The 17,260-nt window shown below is 42.7% G+C and overlaps 1 protein-coding gene across 5 annotated transcripts in view; it reads right to left on the bottom strand.

Annotated features, from left to right (window-relative positions):
* The window catches only part of LOC148352400 (mitogen-activated protein kinase kinase kinase kinase 4-like), an 83,233-nt gene that overhangs the window by 10,698 nt on the left and 55,275 nt on the right, over positions 1-17,260 (bottom strand). The window contains exons 15-24 of one of the 5 annotated variants that reach the window (XM_088353443.1): positions 13,267-13,410; positions 12,778-12,942; positions 9,920-10,026; positions 7,121-7,290; positions 6,943-7,031; positions 5,594-5,775; positions 3,508-3,625; positions 2,104-2,475; positions 818-932; positions 487-654 (exon numbers count right to left, since the gene is read on the bottom strand). In XM_088353443.1, the coding sequence (XP_088209569.1) occupies positions 487-654; positions 818-932; positions 2,104-2,475; positions 3,508-3,625; positions 5,594-5,775; positions 6,943-7,031; positions 7,121-7,290; positions 9,920-10,026; positions 12,778-12,942; positions 13,267-13,410 (1,630 nt within the window). The remainder of the gene's footprint in view (positions 1-486; positions 655-817; positions 933-2,103; positions 2,476-3,507; positions 3,626-5,593; positions 5,776-6,942; positions 7,032-7,120; positions 7,291-9,919; positions 10,027-12,777; positions 12,943-13,266; positions 13,411-17,260) is intronic. The other 4 variants (XM_088353444.1, XM_088353447.1, XM_088353445.1 and 1 more) reach the window with 4 other exon arrangements.

The raw sequence follows: 17,260 nt of genomic DNA, 5'->3' as shown, positions 1-17,260 counted from the left end.
AAATTTCCACAATTTAGTGTGGCAGATTCCTCCATCGGAAGATATAGTCGAGTGTCATCTGCGTAGCAATGGAAACTGATATTATACTTGCGAATAATATCACCTCATGGAAGCATGTCAATGCTGAAAAGAAGGGGGCCAAGTACTGAACCCTGCGGAACACCACAGGTAACACTAAAGGGCTCAGATGTTATTTCGCCCTATTTAACACAGTGCGTCCTATCTGAGAGGTTGGATCCGAACCAGAAACATTTCGTGCAAGCGTAATCTCGTATTATAAATATATATACTGCTCCCATTTGGATTTGAAATTGTTTCTTTCAGACAAAACTGAAAAGGCACTTCAAAACATTTTCAACCGAGAGATTCTTGTTACCAAAAACGTGTTGCATCCTTAGTAAAAATGCGTTATTTTGTGACATTAAAGTTAATCGCATTTAATAACAATGCAAAAAGTAGTCGAAATAGCGAAATAGCCACCCTTACCCCAGAGCGCCGCGCATAAGATCTCCGAGTTGAACCTCTTCTTGTATTTGCGGATCTCGGGCGTGTCGCTCTGCGGGCGGGTGTTGACCGGGTTGACGTTGACCACCGAACCTTTACGCGAGGGGTCCGCCCTGAGCGCCTCCGCCAGACGGGCGTCGTTGCCGTAGCCTGGTTCGAACAAAACACAAATGATACAAACGCTGAAGAAAAAAAGTCAGCATTCATATTGCCAAGAAGAAAAACACGAATATGAAAATATATCGATCCTGGTGACATCCTGAAGACACGACTATTTTCAATAAGGGGTTAAAAAAAGTCTTGGGAAACTCACCGACATTGTTAAGGGCGCTACCAGCAGAGGGCGACACCTGCAGCAGACGAGGGTCGATGAACGGCGTGAAGGAGGACGAGGACTTGTGTTTCTGCATGTTGTTGCTCGACTGACTCTGCAGGGGGCGGCCCGTGAAAAAGCCACATTGTTTGTGACAATTTAACACTTAACAATCGTATAAACAAAGAAAAAAACCATCGGGATGATGATGCATGCAAAACACAAAGGTTCATTCCAGAACATGGAAACCAAAAGGGGGGTACGGACAAAATATTGGCCGGGACGCATATTACCCGCTCTGTTCCTTGTGAAGACTGTGACGAGATTCGGACATCGAATCAACCGGGAAGGAATCTGCCCCCATGTTATTTATATTGACAGTGACAAAGGCGTATTTTTACTCTTAATTTTGCAAGAAAAAAACTCCAGAATTTAAAAAAGGATAAAATCAACATTTCAAAAGAATCATTCGGTGTCAAATTTCCAAACACGGAAAAAAAGGTGACTCAAAGAAAAACATTTATTGTGTCAATGTTTAATTAAATCCTATTTTTTTGGTAAAATGACTCATAATAAACTAGTCTAACATTTTTCAGACATTTGTTTTAATTCTGCTGGCTTACGATGGAGAAGGTGGTTCTATTTAAACGATACAACACCTGCAACTAAGATTGTTTATGATGCCAGCGTTGTGTTATTTTGACGATTATCGCGCACTGTTGTTCTCCGTTTTGACAATTAAACACTTGTAAAGAAGATTACTTAAAATGCCAGGGTTGGGTTATTTTAACCAGTATTGAGCAGATCTCTGATAATGTCAAGTTCATGTCAATTATTGAGTGTGTGCACAAAGTTGTTCTCTATCTTGACAAACACTTGCAAAAAAGATTGTTTATAACGCCAGGTTTGGGCTATTTTGACTCATGAGGCCTTTTTTATCATTGTTACTAACTGCTAATCACGTTGCATTTGTTTGATTTCCATAGCCTCTCCCTTTTTCGTAGACTCAAATCAATGTCTTATTTTGAGTGTCTATCGAACTCTAAACTCATCAGTGACAAACCCATTCCGTATCGTAATTGTACAAGAAGTACATTGATGCTAAAACAAGAATCAAAGTGTACCTCGAAGAACATATATTCTATGGGACTATATAAAAGGTATGGTTCCCCTACTGCCTTTTTGCTCTCGCGTGAAAGAATTTGTTAGTTACAAAAGTATTCGGGTGAGTCATTTACACACAATCTTTTATCGGGAGGGTCGGCTCGAAGTCGCCGGTGCCGTACCTCGATGAGGAGGGCCAGCTTTTCCAGGGGACTTTGGGGGGACGAGACGGGACTGGCCAGACCGGAGGAGGACGAGGAGGAAGGGGAGGACGGGGAAGAGGTCGGGGAGGAACGATGGCTCTGCTGGATCAGGTCCGGCAGGAGGTGGACGCGGCCGACAAAGCCGTTGCGTTCCGGCTGGTGATGAGGGTGTTGATGATGGTGCGGGTGGTGCTGATGGTGATGGAGGGGGCCGGGGGCGTGCCGGGCCAGGGACGCCGGTTTTTTGGCCTCGCTCTGGAAGTAGAAAGAGGGGTACGCCACTTTGCCGCTACCCGTGCTACGGAGCAGCTCGGGAGGAGGGAAGGTGTTAGCTATGCTACGGTGGCTAGGCTACAGGCGGGACAAAACCCCGAGTTAGTCGGTTAGCGAAGAAAGAATCCATATTGGGCCGAGTCGTTAGGTACGGTAGCGCTCGTCGAAACTGATGAAAGTTAGAGTGGAAAGCCGGAAGACTGAAGTCAGAATTTTTACAAGAAAGGGGGTGGAATAAGTTTAAGCAGGGTCAGTGAAGTGGTGCTCGCAGGTAAGGACACCAGAGGAGCGCACGTACTGAACACCAGTGTTAGGTCATTGTGATTTTCTAGGATTTTTGATTTGTAACTTGACTGAGACTATTTAAAACCAACTTCTAGTCATTACACCCTGGTAATAACAATAATAACATAGTGACAACAGAGTACCAAGATGAAAAATGTTCATTTTTGAAACTGGTATCAATTCATGCTAATTAGTGACCAAAAAGTAGCTCCCAAATATTGGGCGAAAAGACAAGCTCTGGGGGTCCTTTTCTCCAGTATAGTACTAATAATACTATAAAATTCTGGGGGTAGAGCGCTCGTCCTGAGATCAAGAGATTGCAGGTTCGATTCCCGGCTCCTCAGTGTTATATGTCAAAGTGTCCTTGGGCAAAACACTGAATCCCTAATCCCTCACGATAGCAGGTCGACGCCTTGCATGGCTGACTTCCTATTGGTGTGTGAGTGTGTGTGTGAATGGGAAAGTGTGAAGCACATTGTAAAGCGCTTTGGGAGGTCTTCATTGACTTGACAAGCGCTATAGAAATGCACACCATTTACCATTTTAGGAGAAAAACGACTAAATATAATGAAAGAATCTCTCAGCCTTATGAGAAATAAGTGCATTGACGTTTAACACTTTTTACAGCGAAAGTAAAGCTCTCCTATAAACCCTCATTTAAATATGTTAGTGTCACGTGAGCATCCTTGCGTGAAGACAATCAACTGGAGCATGCAAGACAGAAACGGATGCAGAAAGGGAAGTGATGAATGGACAAAACTCAAAGGGAAAACAAAGCAACGTCATGCAAAGACAGAGGTGCAGAACGGGTGCAGGTGAGGTTACCTGTCGCACCACCAAAGTGCTGTCTTTACACGGCGTGGAGCCCACGTCGCCTTCTCCTTCGTCGTGGACGATCATCGTCTTCACCGACTCCGTCTCGCCGTTACTTAGCCGGGACGACCTGTCCGGGATGAGATTGTTCTTTATAACCTCAGAAACAGATATTTGAAACTGAAAACGTTATTTCGAACATGAGAAGAACAAAAATAAAACAAGACAACAAGTCAAAAAACATCGTTAATGTAACATGTCTGAAAAGGAATAGGAAGACCAGAAAGCAATACTGTAATGTCTCCCGATGTCTATCATTAAAAGTTTGCAGCTGGTTCAGAATGCGGCAGCTAGACTTTTGACTAAGACCAAAAAGTTTGAGCATATTACTCCTGTATTGGCCAACTTGCACTGGCTCCCAGTCCACTTAAGATGTGACTTTAAGGTTCTCTTATCAACATATAAATATTTGCATGGACTTGCACCCTCTTAGCTCTCTGATTTGATTCCCTCCTATGTTCCTGCACGCTGTCTGCGCTCGGTAAATGCCGGTCTACTTGTGACTCCGGGAGCCAAAAAGTCTGCAGGCTCGAAAGCGTTCTCCATCCGGGCCCCGGTGCTATGGAATGCCCTGCCTCCGGAGATAAGATCTGCAACCTCAATGGAAGTTTTTAAATCGAGGCTTAACACACACTTCTATTCCAAAGCTTATGATTGATGCCCACCTCATATTCTGTATTGTCATGCTTTTTCCGACTGCCTGCCTGGGAAGGAGAAAGCCAATTTGAGATGAGTCAGCGGACTAGCGTTTGACTTGAAGCATGTGAACGCCTGCATGGACCAGCTGGCAGAGATGGGAAGCTGCGTCGTGGCAGTCATAGACTTTCTGGACTAGTTTTCAACATGTTACCTAGTGTTTACTATGTTTGTGTACTGTAATGCTAAATGGAATTCACCCTGGTCATCCTGAAAGGGGGATACCACTTGTGAGGTCCCTTCTCAAGGTTTCTCTTTTTTCTCACGCTAAGGTTTTGAATTGTTCCTTGCCTGCATGTTGGTTTAAGATCAGGTCATTGTATCATTGTAATCCTGTGCAGTCCTTTGAGACTTTTTTGTGATTAAGGGCATCAGAAATAAATTTGACTTGACTTTTTTGGAAGAAGCATATGCTTATTAAATTTCGCAGATCGGTAAATATTAATGTGCTGACTCAGTCAACCACAAAAAAAAATCATTTGACTAGAAAAAAATCCCAATATCTCAGCACAGGTGAGCTATTTTCATAAGAAGTCGGCGTCACAAAGCCATTTTCGCCGACATTCAAAGAAGTTGAAGACGGCCAGGCGCAAACTGGTGAGTTACACCGCTTTTATAATTTGAGTATCTTGCTTTAGATATCTTGAATCTTATATCTTGAATCCCAAGAGTTGGCGCCTTCCAATAATATGTGGCATGACCGATTTATTGACTGGTGACATCGTGAAGACCCATATTTGTCACGGTTGCCACCGCGCCCAATTGGCCCTGCCCATGGACACCAGCTGAAACGCCTTGACAGATTGCTGCCTGACTACTTAAACGCTGTCTTGTGAGTCGCCTGTTGTCGGAGCGTCTGCGAAACTCCTACTAAACTCAAAACGTCAAGCCCTGAGAATCTCCGTTTTGCCTGTGTTTTTCCTCTTGTTTTGCCACGTCCTGTGAATCCCCGTTTTGCCTGTGTTTTTTTCTCTTGTTTTGCCAAGCCCTGTGAATCTCCGTTTTTGCCTGTGTTTTGCTCCCGTTTTGTTCTTGCCCTGATCTGTTTGATTTTGTCCACTTCCTGGTTCCGATCAATCTACTTCCACGACTAACGATCTCCGGATTCGAGAAAGCGCTCATTCCTCTTCTCCCCAATAAACTGTGAGTAACGTTATGCGAGTGGGTTCTGCTTCCTGTTTCCTGTCCTGGTTATCAAAAGTCCAGGGCCGTTGGAGCGTGAAGGGGTTTAAAAGAATAACAATCGTTTGAAAACATTTGGTATGGAATGAGATAACGGCATCGGGTTTAACAATGTCATATGAATAACATTAAACTTTATCAAAAAAAGTGGTCCACATACGCAGCTCTGGAGTCCTCCGGGCCCGAGTTGGACTCCTCTCCTCCCTCTTGGTCCACCTCCTCGTCGTCATCTTCGTCCGTGGTATCGGAATCCTCGCTGGAAGACGAATAATCCGTCACCTTGTTTGGAGGGCGGACGTCGTCCGCGGCACGGAGTTCCTTGGCGAGCGCGGTCAGGTCCTGCTTAGGGAAAGGAAAACAAAAATCGATTATTATTATAATTAGTATTTTGTTCGATACAGGAGGCGGGGTTATTTTCGAGGTGGCACAGCCAATAAGAAGCCAGAAGATGAAGGGAAGAGCTGCGGGAGGCAAATTTTCGAGTTATTTGAAAACGACAAAGATTGTTAGAGGTTGGTTAAAAGCGAAAAACGTGACAATGCAAGAAATTGACAAAAACATACCTCGAAATGATGACACGGGGTATAAGTAGCATTTAACCCCTTAACGTTCCAGGAAAATCACCTAAAATCCCAAACCATGACGAACCAAAGTCAATTGAATGCTGTTGTTGAACCAGTTGGTCTCTTTTGAAAGTTAACAGTCTGAAATAATCAGATTGAGTGAGCGCTACTAACATTAAGTAATCTGCGTAGAACGCAGAGAAATAGATGCTTTTTTATTCTCTCCTGAATTTCGTTCTGCAATTAAATCCCTTGCAGATGAGGGTAGCAAATTCGATCACAATCTGAAAACATTAACATTGAATTTCTATAAAGGTATGTCAAAGCTTTTCTAAAGGTGTCCATTTGGAGACCGCTAGTTAACATTAAAACCTTTTTTGGAGCAAAATGAACAAATTACAAGCAGGAATGTCACAGGTTTAGGCAGACATGCTTTTAGGCGGATTTTTTTTTGTCAACATTATCGTGTGTTTTGCAGTAAAATTTTGCACGGTTGGATTCTTTAGATTGTCCTGGATGTAACGAAGCAATTTTTTGCAGTTATTCAACAAGTTTGATGACGGACAGGTGTCATCATTGATGAGTTGCAGCAGCTTCATAGTTTTCGGTTATCTTGTTTCAGACTGATGGTGATCTTTCTGTGATGAGTATATTTTGAAATTGTTACGTTAAGGAGAGGCTTTCCAATGATATGTGGCATGACATATTTCATTGACTCGTGACAGCATTGGTTTGTCAAAAGTCCGGCGTTGGAACGTTAAAGGGTTAACAACTTCTAGAATTAGTTCCAAAAATCCAACTAATCCTAAAAGAACTACAAGTTGAAAGAGAAAAAACACCTTGCAAAGCACACACAGATCAAGCCCAAAGAGTAGATTGTTAGAGAGGAAGAAAACAATCTAGCGCTCTAGCTCTAGGTCAGCTAGCCAGCTAACCCTCGGCTCACCGCTGGTCCGCCGGGCCTCGGCCTCTCTTCGGCTTTTTTCCCAAGGTTCTCTACCCTCTGGAGGGGCGAGCCCTCGGATTTGGAGGAAGCTAGTGAGGAGGAACGGGTCAGAGGAGGGGGACGGCGTCGGAGTCAGTGTTCACTTCTGGAAAAGCTTTTGTGACTTTAGCGCACTCACAGCGGGCCCTGAACCTTTCTCCAGAGCCAGCCTTGGAGCTGGAGTTGCTGGAGGAGCTGCCGGAGGAACTCGATCCTCCGCTGGAGGCCCCGCTACTGCTGCTACCGCTTCCGGCCGACCTGGGAAGCATCTTCTCCACGCGCTCCCACAGCAGCCGAGGCTCGGCCACACTGTAGAGGAAGGACCCCGATGATGTCACGAAAAGCAGAAGACGTCACCGTGGGGGTCGGCAACTCGCGGCTCGGGAGCTTTTTGGCGCTACCGACTGGGGCTTTTCCAAAAATGTTTAGAAATTGAAAAACATAGGGGAGGAAATAGACTTTTCTTTTGATCAGGGCCGCAACAACTAATCGATAAAATGGATTATTAAAACCTTTCGCAACTCATTACATCATCGGTCCGTTGTATCAGGAGATTTATGAGCCACTAAGTACAATAATTGCAAATAAGAACGCACACAATTCTGTTGTGACGCTGAGAGTAGTAGTCTCACGTTGGTCCAGCAGAGGGTGCCAAGACATTATTATTAAAAATCTTACTTTTTTGAATCTTTTTTTTTTAAATTGATCATTACATCATGCTAAACAAATTTGGCATGAAAGTTTAAGCTTTTCTAGTGTTCGTCCGTTTCATCATGTAACAAAGTTAACAATTTTCAAGGCAACAAAAAGTACAGAGGGGAAAAAAATCAGAAAGTAAATACAAAGAAAAAGAAAAATAATAAAAAAGTAGCTGTTTTTAATCAAGGGGCATCTAACTTTCGCAGTAAATATTTTGTATGACGCTTCAGAATAGTGTTTGTGTTTTGTTGCTCAGGCCCAAAGGTTGTTGCGTTGATTTGGTATCAAATGAGAGAATGCTGCTGCGTTTTAACCCACACGTTGAATTGTTTGCACAAAATCAAACTTAAAATGTATAAATTGGAGTTTATTTAGCTTTTTGAAAGGCTGCCGCTTCATATATATAAATGCATGCGACGTTTTGTTGCAGTCTTTTTGTTGACCAGATAAGTGGCACATTCCATTGGGTGTTTTTTTTTCTGATTCCTTAAAATGAAATGAAATGATCTGCATTTCTATAGCGCTTTTCAAGTCAATAACTTCTCAAAGCGCTTTACAATGTGCTCCACATTTCCCAATAGCAGCCTTGCAGCCATGTAAGGCGCTAACCTGCTTATTGGGGGTATTAGGGGTTCAGTGTCTTACCCAAGGACCTTTCGACATGTAACACGGACGAGCCGGGCTTCGAACTGGGATCCCTTGATCCCAAGACGAGCGCTCTACCTCCTGAGCTACTGCCGCCCCAAAATAAAAATTGGATTTCTTTTGTGCATTGAGCAATGAAACATACTGTAATTCATTCATATTTTAATGACGTTAAACTTGAGGTGGTATCCTACAACAGAGGAGTCAATTTGGCTGATATAGCTAATAAAGATTCATACAGGAAGTGTTGCGTTCATTGTAAGGCCTATACAAGTCCTTTTTTTTTTTTTTTTTTTGCGGCTGCAGACAAATGAGTTCCGATACGGCTCTTTCAACATTTTTGGTTGCCGACCCCTTACTTAATGCGATGCAAAGTCACAGTGTGTGTGGGAATATTTTCTCGTCTAAGAATGAAATTTTGGTAGACCAAATGCCATTTACTTATTGATACAGTCAACCCCAGGCATACGGCAACCCCACCTGACAATGTTATCACTTTACTATGTGGAATAAAATGTCTTCCCCACTATAAGAAATCACCAGCAAATTATTTTGCATGCCAAAAAAATGAAGAAAATCTAATATTTGCTGTCTTGTAGCATTACGTCCCTTCGATGCCTGTCGGGTATTGGTCAGATATATTGCTGGTCCGCTATCGGTTTGCATCTCGGCATCATGAAAACGCCGGTATTCTATTAGCTGAACTCCCTCCAACATGATTTTTTTCTTTATTCAGTTTAGAATTTTGTGTGGTTTTAGCCAGCGATACAAGACTTTATTTTTGATCTTTATTTATTTGCTATGGTACCCAAGGCTTGCAGTGATGCTAAGGGAAGAAGCAAAAAGATTATAACCCAAAAGAAACAAAGCTTGTGATGGTCGAGAAAAAATAAAAAGGCACACGAGTAGCTAACTTTGCTAGGCTGCATGGCTGTAAACATTTGATGATCGGTACCATTTTTAAAAATAAGGAGGCGATTGTTACAATGTTATGTAATCATATCCACGTACATTGTAAATACGCACTACTTACTATTAAAGGATTTTATACATTTGACTATAAAGGATTTTATACGATTGTCACAGTTTAATGCAATAAAGATATTCACTGACTGGGCTTTAGTTCAAAGCCAGGGCAGCCTGTTCGAAATGCATAATTTTTTGTCTAGGAAATTTTGATAAGAGGACTCGTGGATTTGCTGACCAGATATCAAGGCGCTGGTGTATGAGATTGTGAAGCCCAGGGGGCTTCCTTGGCACGCCCATGGGAGGAACTGAGACGCCATCTTGTGGGGAGACATGGGCCAATAAGAGAAAGCTAAAGGATTTCAGATACAGGTCTAAATAAAAGAAACCTTGTGGTGTAAACGGTACATTTTGACGATTAATTACCAACACTATAGAGCATCTTGTGTTAATGTCTGGGGGTACCAGGGGATTAGAACATATTGACTAATTATCATAGGTTTGGCTCCCCCAACGGCAATTTTGCTTCATGTCATGTCGTATCCCGGGGGTGTACAGTATATGGCAAAAAGTTGTGGATTTGATCTAAATTCCTAGTCATCCTTTTTGATCGAAATGACGTATTTACCTTCCGGGGTTTCTGTTGACGGGGCCGGCTTGCAGCCTGTTGCCTTGACGATGGGGTGAATCTCGCCTCGGCAAGACGGGCGAGCGAGACGTTGTCCTCACGGGGACCTTTTATATGACGAAAGCATCCGGCACTTCAAACAAAGGAAGGTATAGAGAAGCAACACGAGACCCCGATTGGCCCTTGCTAAAGGGGCTGGATGTACGCCATATTTGTAGTCCGCCATGTTTGTAGTCCGCATTGTCGTCAAAGCACAAGAAAAGCCGTGCGCCAGAAAATTCAGCCCAGTTATTGCAGCCAAACAAGATGAGGAATCATTATTTTTATCAATCTGTCTTTGAGTTTCAAAGTAAGAGAGCCTTCAAGAAGGGATACAAGGAATTCGATGCTTATGACAATGATTTTATGTTTGTTGTAAAAATACTTGGGAGTTTATTCAATGAATATTTTTAGGCTCTAAAATGAGGTTTAGGTACGTATGTTTTATTGATGTATGTCAATCAAAGTGTGCAAAGCATTTTTCTCACTCCTTGTAGACGTTTCTACTTCTTCCTCAATCAAAACTTTTCTAATATGTGGGCGGCTACTCTGTTAAAAACTAATAAATCATCACGTGTTTTTTGTTTCCCGTCTGTTTTTATTAGAGTGGTATTAAAATGTTTGATTTCGGGAACTTTCAAAATGTACTAAACCACGATGTCAAACAGGCGGCCCGCGGGCCAGATCAGGCCCGCTAAGGGATTGAATCCGGCCCGCGAGACAACACTCAGAGAAGCGCAAGAGAAAAACAAGCTGCAGGTTGAAATATGTCAACTTGATGTTGCCAAAGCCAGGTGCCTCCAACAAAGACACTGTACTTGTATTTATTTCTCTCTCTCTGTCTCTTCCACACCTTTTCTCCCACTCTCTGTCTCTTTCACCTATGTGTCTCTCTTTTTCTCTTGCTTTGTTGCTCTTTGTCTCTTTCTCTCTGTGTGTCTTTTTAACGTATTTTGCTCTAACTTCATTTTTTCCTTTTCTCTCTTTTCTCTTCCTCTCTTCCTACCCTTCACGCTTTCTTTTCTCTTTTCTCTCATTCTGTCTTTCTATTTCTCGTTGGATTTCTTTCCCCCTCTCTCACGGCTTCTCTTTTTATCTCTTTTGTTTCTCACGCTCTCTCCCTCTCTCTCTTTCTTTGTCCCGCCCTCTCTCTCCTTTTCCCTCCCTCTTTCTCTTATTTCTTTATCTCTCTTTTTATTTCTCTTTAATCTACTCGTCTGGCCCGCGACAGAATGTTTGTTCTATCGTGTAGCCCCCGAGTTCAAATGAGTTTGACACGCCTGTACTAAACATATAACATTTATGAATGGAGTTACTATCTTCCTTTCAAAATATTTAATGTGTTTTTTACAAGTATTTATTTATGATTTATAACTGGATTTTATTTTATTTTAAACAGACGTGAAATGCAAATTTTGGCCATTTCTATAGACGCTTTCATTTATTTGTAAACATTGTGGCGTATCTGGTGGGGGGGCTTAGCTTGGATGCGATAGAATACTTGCAGTGGTCAGAAGACAGAGGAAAAGGACGCCGACGTAGCTGCTAAAATGCTGGGGTTTGCAGCGGACACTTCATATCAGTAGGAGAAATTCAACGTATAGGATTGTTGCTATCGAGTCCATTTGACTTATCGGCAAAGTATCTTGCTATTTTCCTAGCTTTAGCTAACTGTTAGCATGTAGCCTAAATCCCATCAAGATGCTTCTTCTAAAAAGAAACAATAGCCTACATGATGATTAAATGTATTTAATAAATTGGATTCGGTGCTTAATAATTATTTGCAACGCATGTCTATTTATACTTATTATAACGACAATGTATCTTGTTATATTCTTAGTCTTTCTTCCTCATGCCATGAGGCTCTTTAACCACACCCGTGGGAGTAAAAGCCCACATGAAACCCCACCCCACATTTGCATATTACCCTATTTTTATGACAGTGTGTATTTTCCGTAGCACTATTTAAATACTCTATATCAACACATTATTTGGGTATTTTTGTATTCTATATCATTTATTTTATTTTATTTTTCAACACAAGGATACTCCTGGAAGTGTGAATTTCCCGACAGGGATGAATAAAATATCTATCTATCTATCTATCTATCTAGCCTGTGCTAACTGTTAGCGTGTAGCCTAAATACCAACGGTAGGCTTGTAAAGACTGCCTGGGTCGAAAATAAAAACAGGAACGGCTTGCAAACAAACTTTGAGCATACAATAAAAAATAAGATACATTTAAAAAAAAAAAAAACATTTATAATTAAATGAATCTAGTAGGTGACCTGGATTGTATGGCCAACGTTTGTTTGCAATGCATGCCTGTTCTTACTTTAGGCTAGCATTGGCATTTAGGCTAAACGCTAACAGTTAGCTGAAGCTAAGAAAAAACACAAAAACTTGCTGATATAATAGGTAATAAGGACCTGATAGCAACAATCATAAACTTTTAATTTCCCTTGAGCGCTGCAAACCAGAGCATTTTGGATGAGTGCCTCGGTCCAATCTTTTCGCTTGAATGTATTTAAGCACCACTCTCTCGACAGCTTTCTTTTCCTGCGTCTTCTAACCAGCGCAAGTATTATTTTTCCTCCAGTTTTGATTGTAAAACGTTTAATTTTCCTTACTTGTGCGCTGCAAACCAGAGCGTTTTGGATGAGTGCCTCGGTCCAATCTTTTCGCTTGAATGTATTTAACCACAACTCTTCGACAGCCTCCTTTTCCTGTGTCTTCTGACCAAGTATTATTTTGCTATCAGAGGGTCTACAGGGTGATTTACACGCCAGGATCTCCATTTGTAACCACCCTATGCTTACCCTGGGTGGTACCTCTGCGGAAGGGGGGGTTACAGCTTGACGGGGTCTAGCCTGAGGGTGCGCTTGCGCGTCTACGCGTGCGTGACGTGACGACGAGGATGACGGCGATGATGACGTTTGAGGGTGAAGCTCGCTGAAGGAGTGCGAGCGACACACAGCCCGCACCTTAAAACAAAACACGTGGAGGGGGAGGGTGAGCATGCGCAAGTTGCCGGAAAAAGCTGTCCTTTGACCTCGTTTGGAAAAAGGAGCGAATCATATGTTAGAAAAGAGCAAGACCAGATCCAGAAGCTGAAAAAAGGAAGGTTAGTTTGAAGAGGGTTTCGTGTTGGAAAGCCAAACGAGCCAGGATGACATTTCTGTGTCTTTTTAAGCACGGGAAACATGAACCACCACGTTTTTTGTTTTTTTACGTTTTGTACCTTAAATCTTTAGCTACATTCCAAAACTTTTGGAAGACAAGAAAATCCATTTTCAAAGGGTTCTTACCTGTGACTCGGCAGGTCTGTGCACGGCCTCGGCGTTCCCGTTGGGGTAAGAGGATTCCGACCGAGGTGGCACGGGCGGCTGAGGGGGTTTGGTCTGCGCCGACTGAGGAGAACCTTGAATATTCTTCCGGTAGCGCTCGTCCGCCTGTAGGAGAAATTAGGAAAATGCTTAGAACGATTTTTCGGTCCGAACGAGAGAGGTTTGTTCGAGATCCAGAATATGAGAGAAGACCGCGTCTACGTTGACATGCGGGCAATAATAAAATGCATTCCTGGAGCAATCCAAATGAATCCTTTACAAGATATGCTCTAACATGGCTAGCCGAAAACAGAGACTTACACTATATATGGATGGTTACAACTGTGAAATCGGATAGGAATCGGAAAATTGCATTTCTGGAGCAGTCCGGATGAATGGTTTATGTGCCTAAGACAAATCGATAAGTACCCTGCTCGTTTCCCCTGCGATCCAAAAGTGAGCTTCGTTGCAATATTTTGTGCCTTTGCAAGATATGCTCCAACATGGCTAGCCAAAATCATAGACTTACACTATATATGGATGGTTACAACTGTGACATCCATATTATATAGATGAATACACCTGTGGGATATTCACTGTAGTGGAGAGAGAATACAATGAAAACGTCCCAGAATAATCAAACGATACACATCAAGTTTTAAAAGAGAGTAAACCAGAGTTTGCGAGTATCATTTGTCTCTGTACTACAAGTCCCAGAGTGCTTTGGGGCAGAGAAATATCTCAGGTCGAGGGAAACAACGCATGCACACAAGCCATCGGATGACTCGAATGCGTATACGTGCACGAGCAATCGGAAAGGACCTGACCGTTGAAATCGGAATACTCTCAGTTGGACCTTAATCGGATTAGTACTCGAATACTGACAATGTTTCATTTCCAAGCGGATTATTGCCTGCATGTGTATACAGGGCAGTTAGTGAAAAGCGTCAATAGGGGGTGCACTTTCACTGTTTTTTTTTTAGTGTTCTTTTTTGATGTTAGCAGTTTCGAGACCACTTATGTTATCTACGTCTGCTTGCTGCGCCATCTTTGTGTCTGTGTTGGCTTCACAGGGTGAGGACGTCTTCATTTGTCGTCTATGTCAAATATAGTTTTAGCACGCATTGTATGAGATTCAGCGCATGTGCGGCACAGTTCTGAAGTCATGAGATCGAATCTCCTGTGTGGAGTTTGCATGTTCTCCCCGTGCTTGCGTGGGTTTCCTCCCGTATTCCAAAAACATGCATGTCAGGTGAATTGGCCGGTCCAAATTGTCCCTAAGTGACTGAGAGAGCGAGTTTTCTGTCCCTGTGTGCCCTGTGATTGGCTGGCAAGCAGTTGAGGGTGTCCCCTGCCCACTGCCCAAAGATAACAGGGATGGGCTCCAGCACCCCCGCGACCCTACTGAGGACAAGCAGTGCAGATAATGGATGAATGGATGGATGGATGAGATTCACGTTGCTAACTTAGTGCTGTTAAAACAGGTTCACACGTCTCGGTGTGTGTGTTTAGAGTGTTCGGTGTTTTATTTTTGTTGTTATTTGTCTAAAATGGAAGCCGTGTTTTTTGGTTTCATAAAGAATTAAAAGTTAAAAGGTTTCTGCCGAAGGCAGCACGGCGGCGCAGTGGTTAGCGTGTGTGCGGCACAGTTCTAAGGTCAAATCCAGCAACCGGACTTCCTTTGCGGAGTTTGTATGTTCTCCCCGTGCTTGCGTGGGTTTCCTCCGGGCACTCCGGTTTCCTCCCACATTCCAAAGACATGCATTTCAGGTGGATTGGCCGGTCCAAATTGTCCCTAGGTGGGAATGGGCGAGCGAGTTGTCTGTCCCTGTGTGCCCTGCGATTGGCTGGCTACCAGTTCAGGGTGTCCCCTGCCCACTGCCCGATGATTGCTGGGATGGGCTCCAGCATCCCCGCGACCCTACTGAGGATAAGCGGTGCAGCTAATGAGATGAGAGATGAGATGAGGTCTCAGCCGTATTTTGACCTCTATGCCGGTTCCCTTCGCACCAACAAACATACCCGATGATTAGTAGAGAGCAGCCTCCAAAGTCCAAACACAACTTCAAACCGATCACACGAGAAGATTAATTGATTAGACTTGTTACTAGCGTTAGCTGTAGCAGTAACCAGCAGTACGACCACCAGCAGCAGCAGCAGCAGAACACCACGAGCAAAAATCAAATCCAAATCATTTTCAGCGTTTCACCTCTGCAACCGTCTCTAATTGCGTGTCGCGTTCCGGACTTTGGGGCGCCTGTTCGGCGTCATTAGGGTCCCGGTTTTGCTGGTGTTGCAGGGACAGAAGGTGGGCCTGCTGCTGCTGAAGCTGCTCCTGGAGCTTTCGGGCTTGACGTTGCTCCTCCAGCTCTCGCCATTTGTTTTCCTGAGTGCCAAACAATGTTGCCGTAACCCCACCGTCAAGTTCGGGGAGGAACGGAATTGCGTTATCGGGATACCCCCAAAAAAATGACAGCACGGATGTTAAACTCATTTTAACTGGGGGCCAAATCATACCAAAAAAAATCTCGCGGGGCCCTGACCAGTAGATTAAAGAAAAAGAAACAGAGAGGGAGAAAATAAGAGAAGTATAAAAGGAGATAAAGAGAAAGCGAGAACATGGAGTGAAAGAGAGAAGTAAAGCCAGAGAAAAAAGGGAAAAAGAAACAGAGAGCTCAGAGAAAACAGGAGAAAAAGAAATAGAGGAAAAAAGTGAGAAGAGACAAAAGGAAAGACAGAGAAAAAAAAGAATGAGAGAAGATAAAATAGTGAGTGAGAAAGTGAGAAAAAAAAGAGAAAGAGTTAAAAATAGAAAATGAAAGGAAGAAAGGAAAAAGAGAGAAAAAAGAATGGAGATAAAGAAATACAGCTCCGGTTGCTTTGGCAAATGGCGCCTAGCCTTTGGGAACGACAAGAAAACATATTTCAAACCGGAACTCATTTTTCTCTTGTGTTTCTTATAGCAAAGTCATGTGGGCTGAATTGTAACCCTTGGCGGGCCTAATCCGGCCCGCAGGTCGTACGTTTGACACCTGTGCGTAACAGGAAAAAAACATTTAGTTCAAACGAAGATGTCTTTGCAGGATTACAATTTTAGTCAAGATTATATTTCTTCTAGATAATGCAGCAAATGGGGACATTATTGTCATCGCTGATGCAAGAAGGACAGAGAGAGATTAAGTTTAGGACTGTAAGCAACTACCTCACTTTGGTTTCCTCCAACTATTTTTTTATGTTACGCTGTTCATTTTTGTTTAATACAATATAGTCATTTTATCTAAATTGATTTTGTCTTTTATTAGCAAATTTGGTATTGGAGTAATCCAAAGTAATCCCGTTACATTACTCCAATATTAGAGTATTCCGATACTGTTACCAATTTCAAAAACTAACAAGTCTCAAAGAGCTGTACAGACTACAGACTATCCGTACTAATCTAAAAAAAAATCAACCAAAAACTGCTAATAAATGAGACCAAACTGCAAAAAAAATAACCAAAATATGACAAAAAAAAAACAACCCAATTCTTTACTCAAAACTACCAAAGTAGGATGAAAAACAACCCAATGTGCCGATAAACGAATGGTGTCATAATTTCAATCACTGACACAAGGACAGAGAGAGAATAAGTTTACACACTTGCAGGAGCTACCAATGATCGCATAACAATGACATAAAAACGACCCAGAATTGACGAAAAGATATCAACTACCCAATTTCCCCAAAAATGATAGAAAACCAACCCACATAGATCAACAACAAAAAATGTGACGTCCATTATTTTCATGATGGCAACCTGGATATCAATCACAATTTGTGACTATATTAAATTTGATGAAGTCATAAAAAAGAGCTGTGGCCCCCTCGCCACATCTTTGAAACCTGTAGAGGAGCTTTGAGCTAATGCCGAAAAACAAGCTGCATGGTGTGAAATGATGCAGCATTTCCCATTCGAATGACTACATCTTCGCGACAT

Source organism: Urocampus carinirostris, chromosome 14 (genome assembly GCF_059441175.1).
Source record: "Urocampus carinirostris isolate Australia breed hairy pipefish chromosome 14, RoL_Ucar_1.0, whole genome shotgun sequence".
Classification (NCBI taxonomy): domain Eukaryota; kingdom Metazoa; phylum Chordata; class Actinopteri; order Syngnathiformes; family Syngnathidae; genus Urocampus; species Urocampus carinirostris.
Note: the sequence above shows the minus strand (reverse complement) of the source record. Positions and strands in the feature narration are given on the sequence as shown.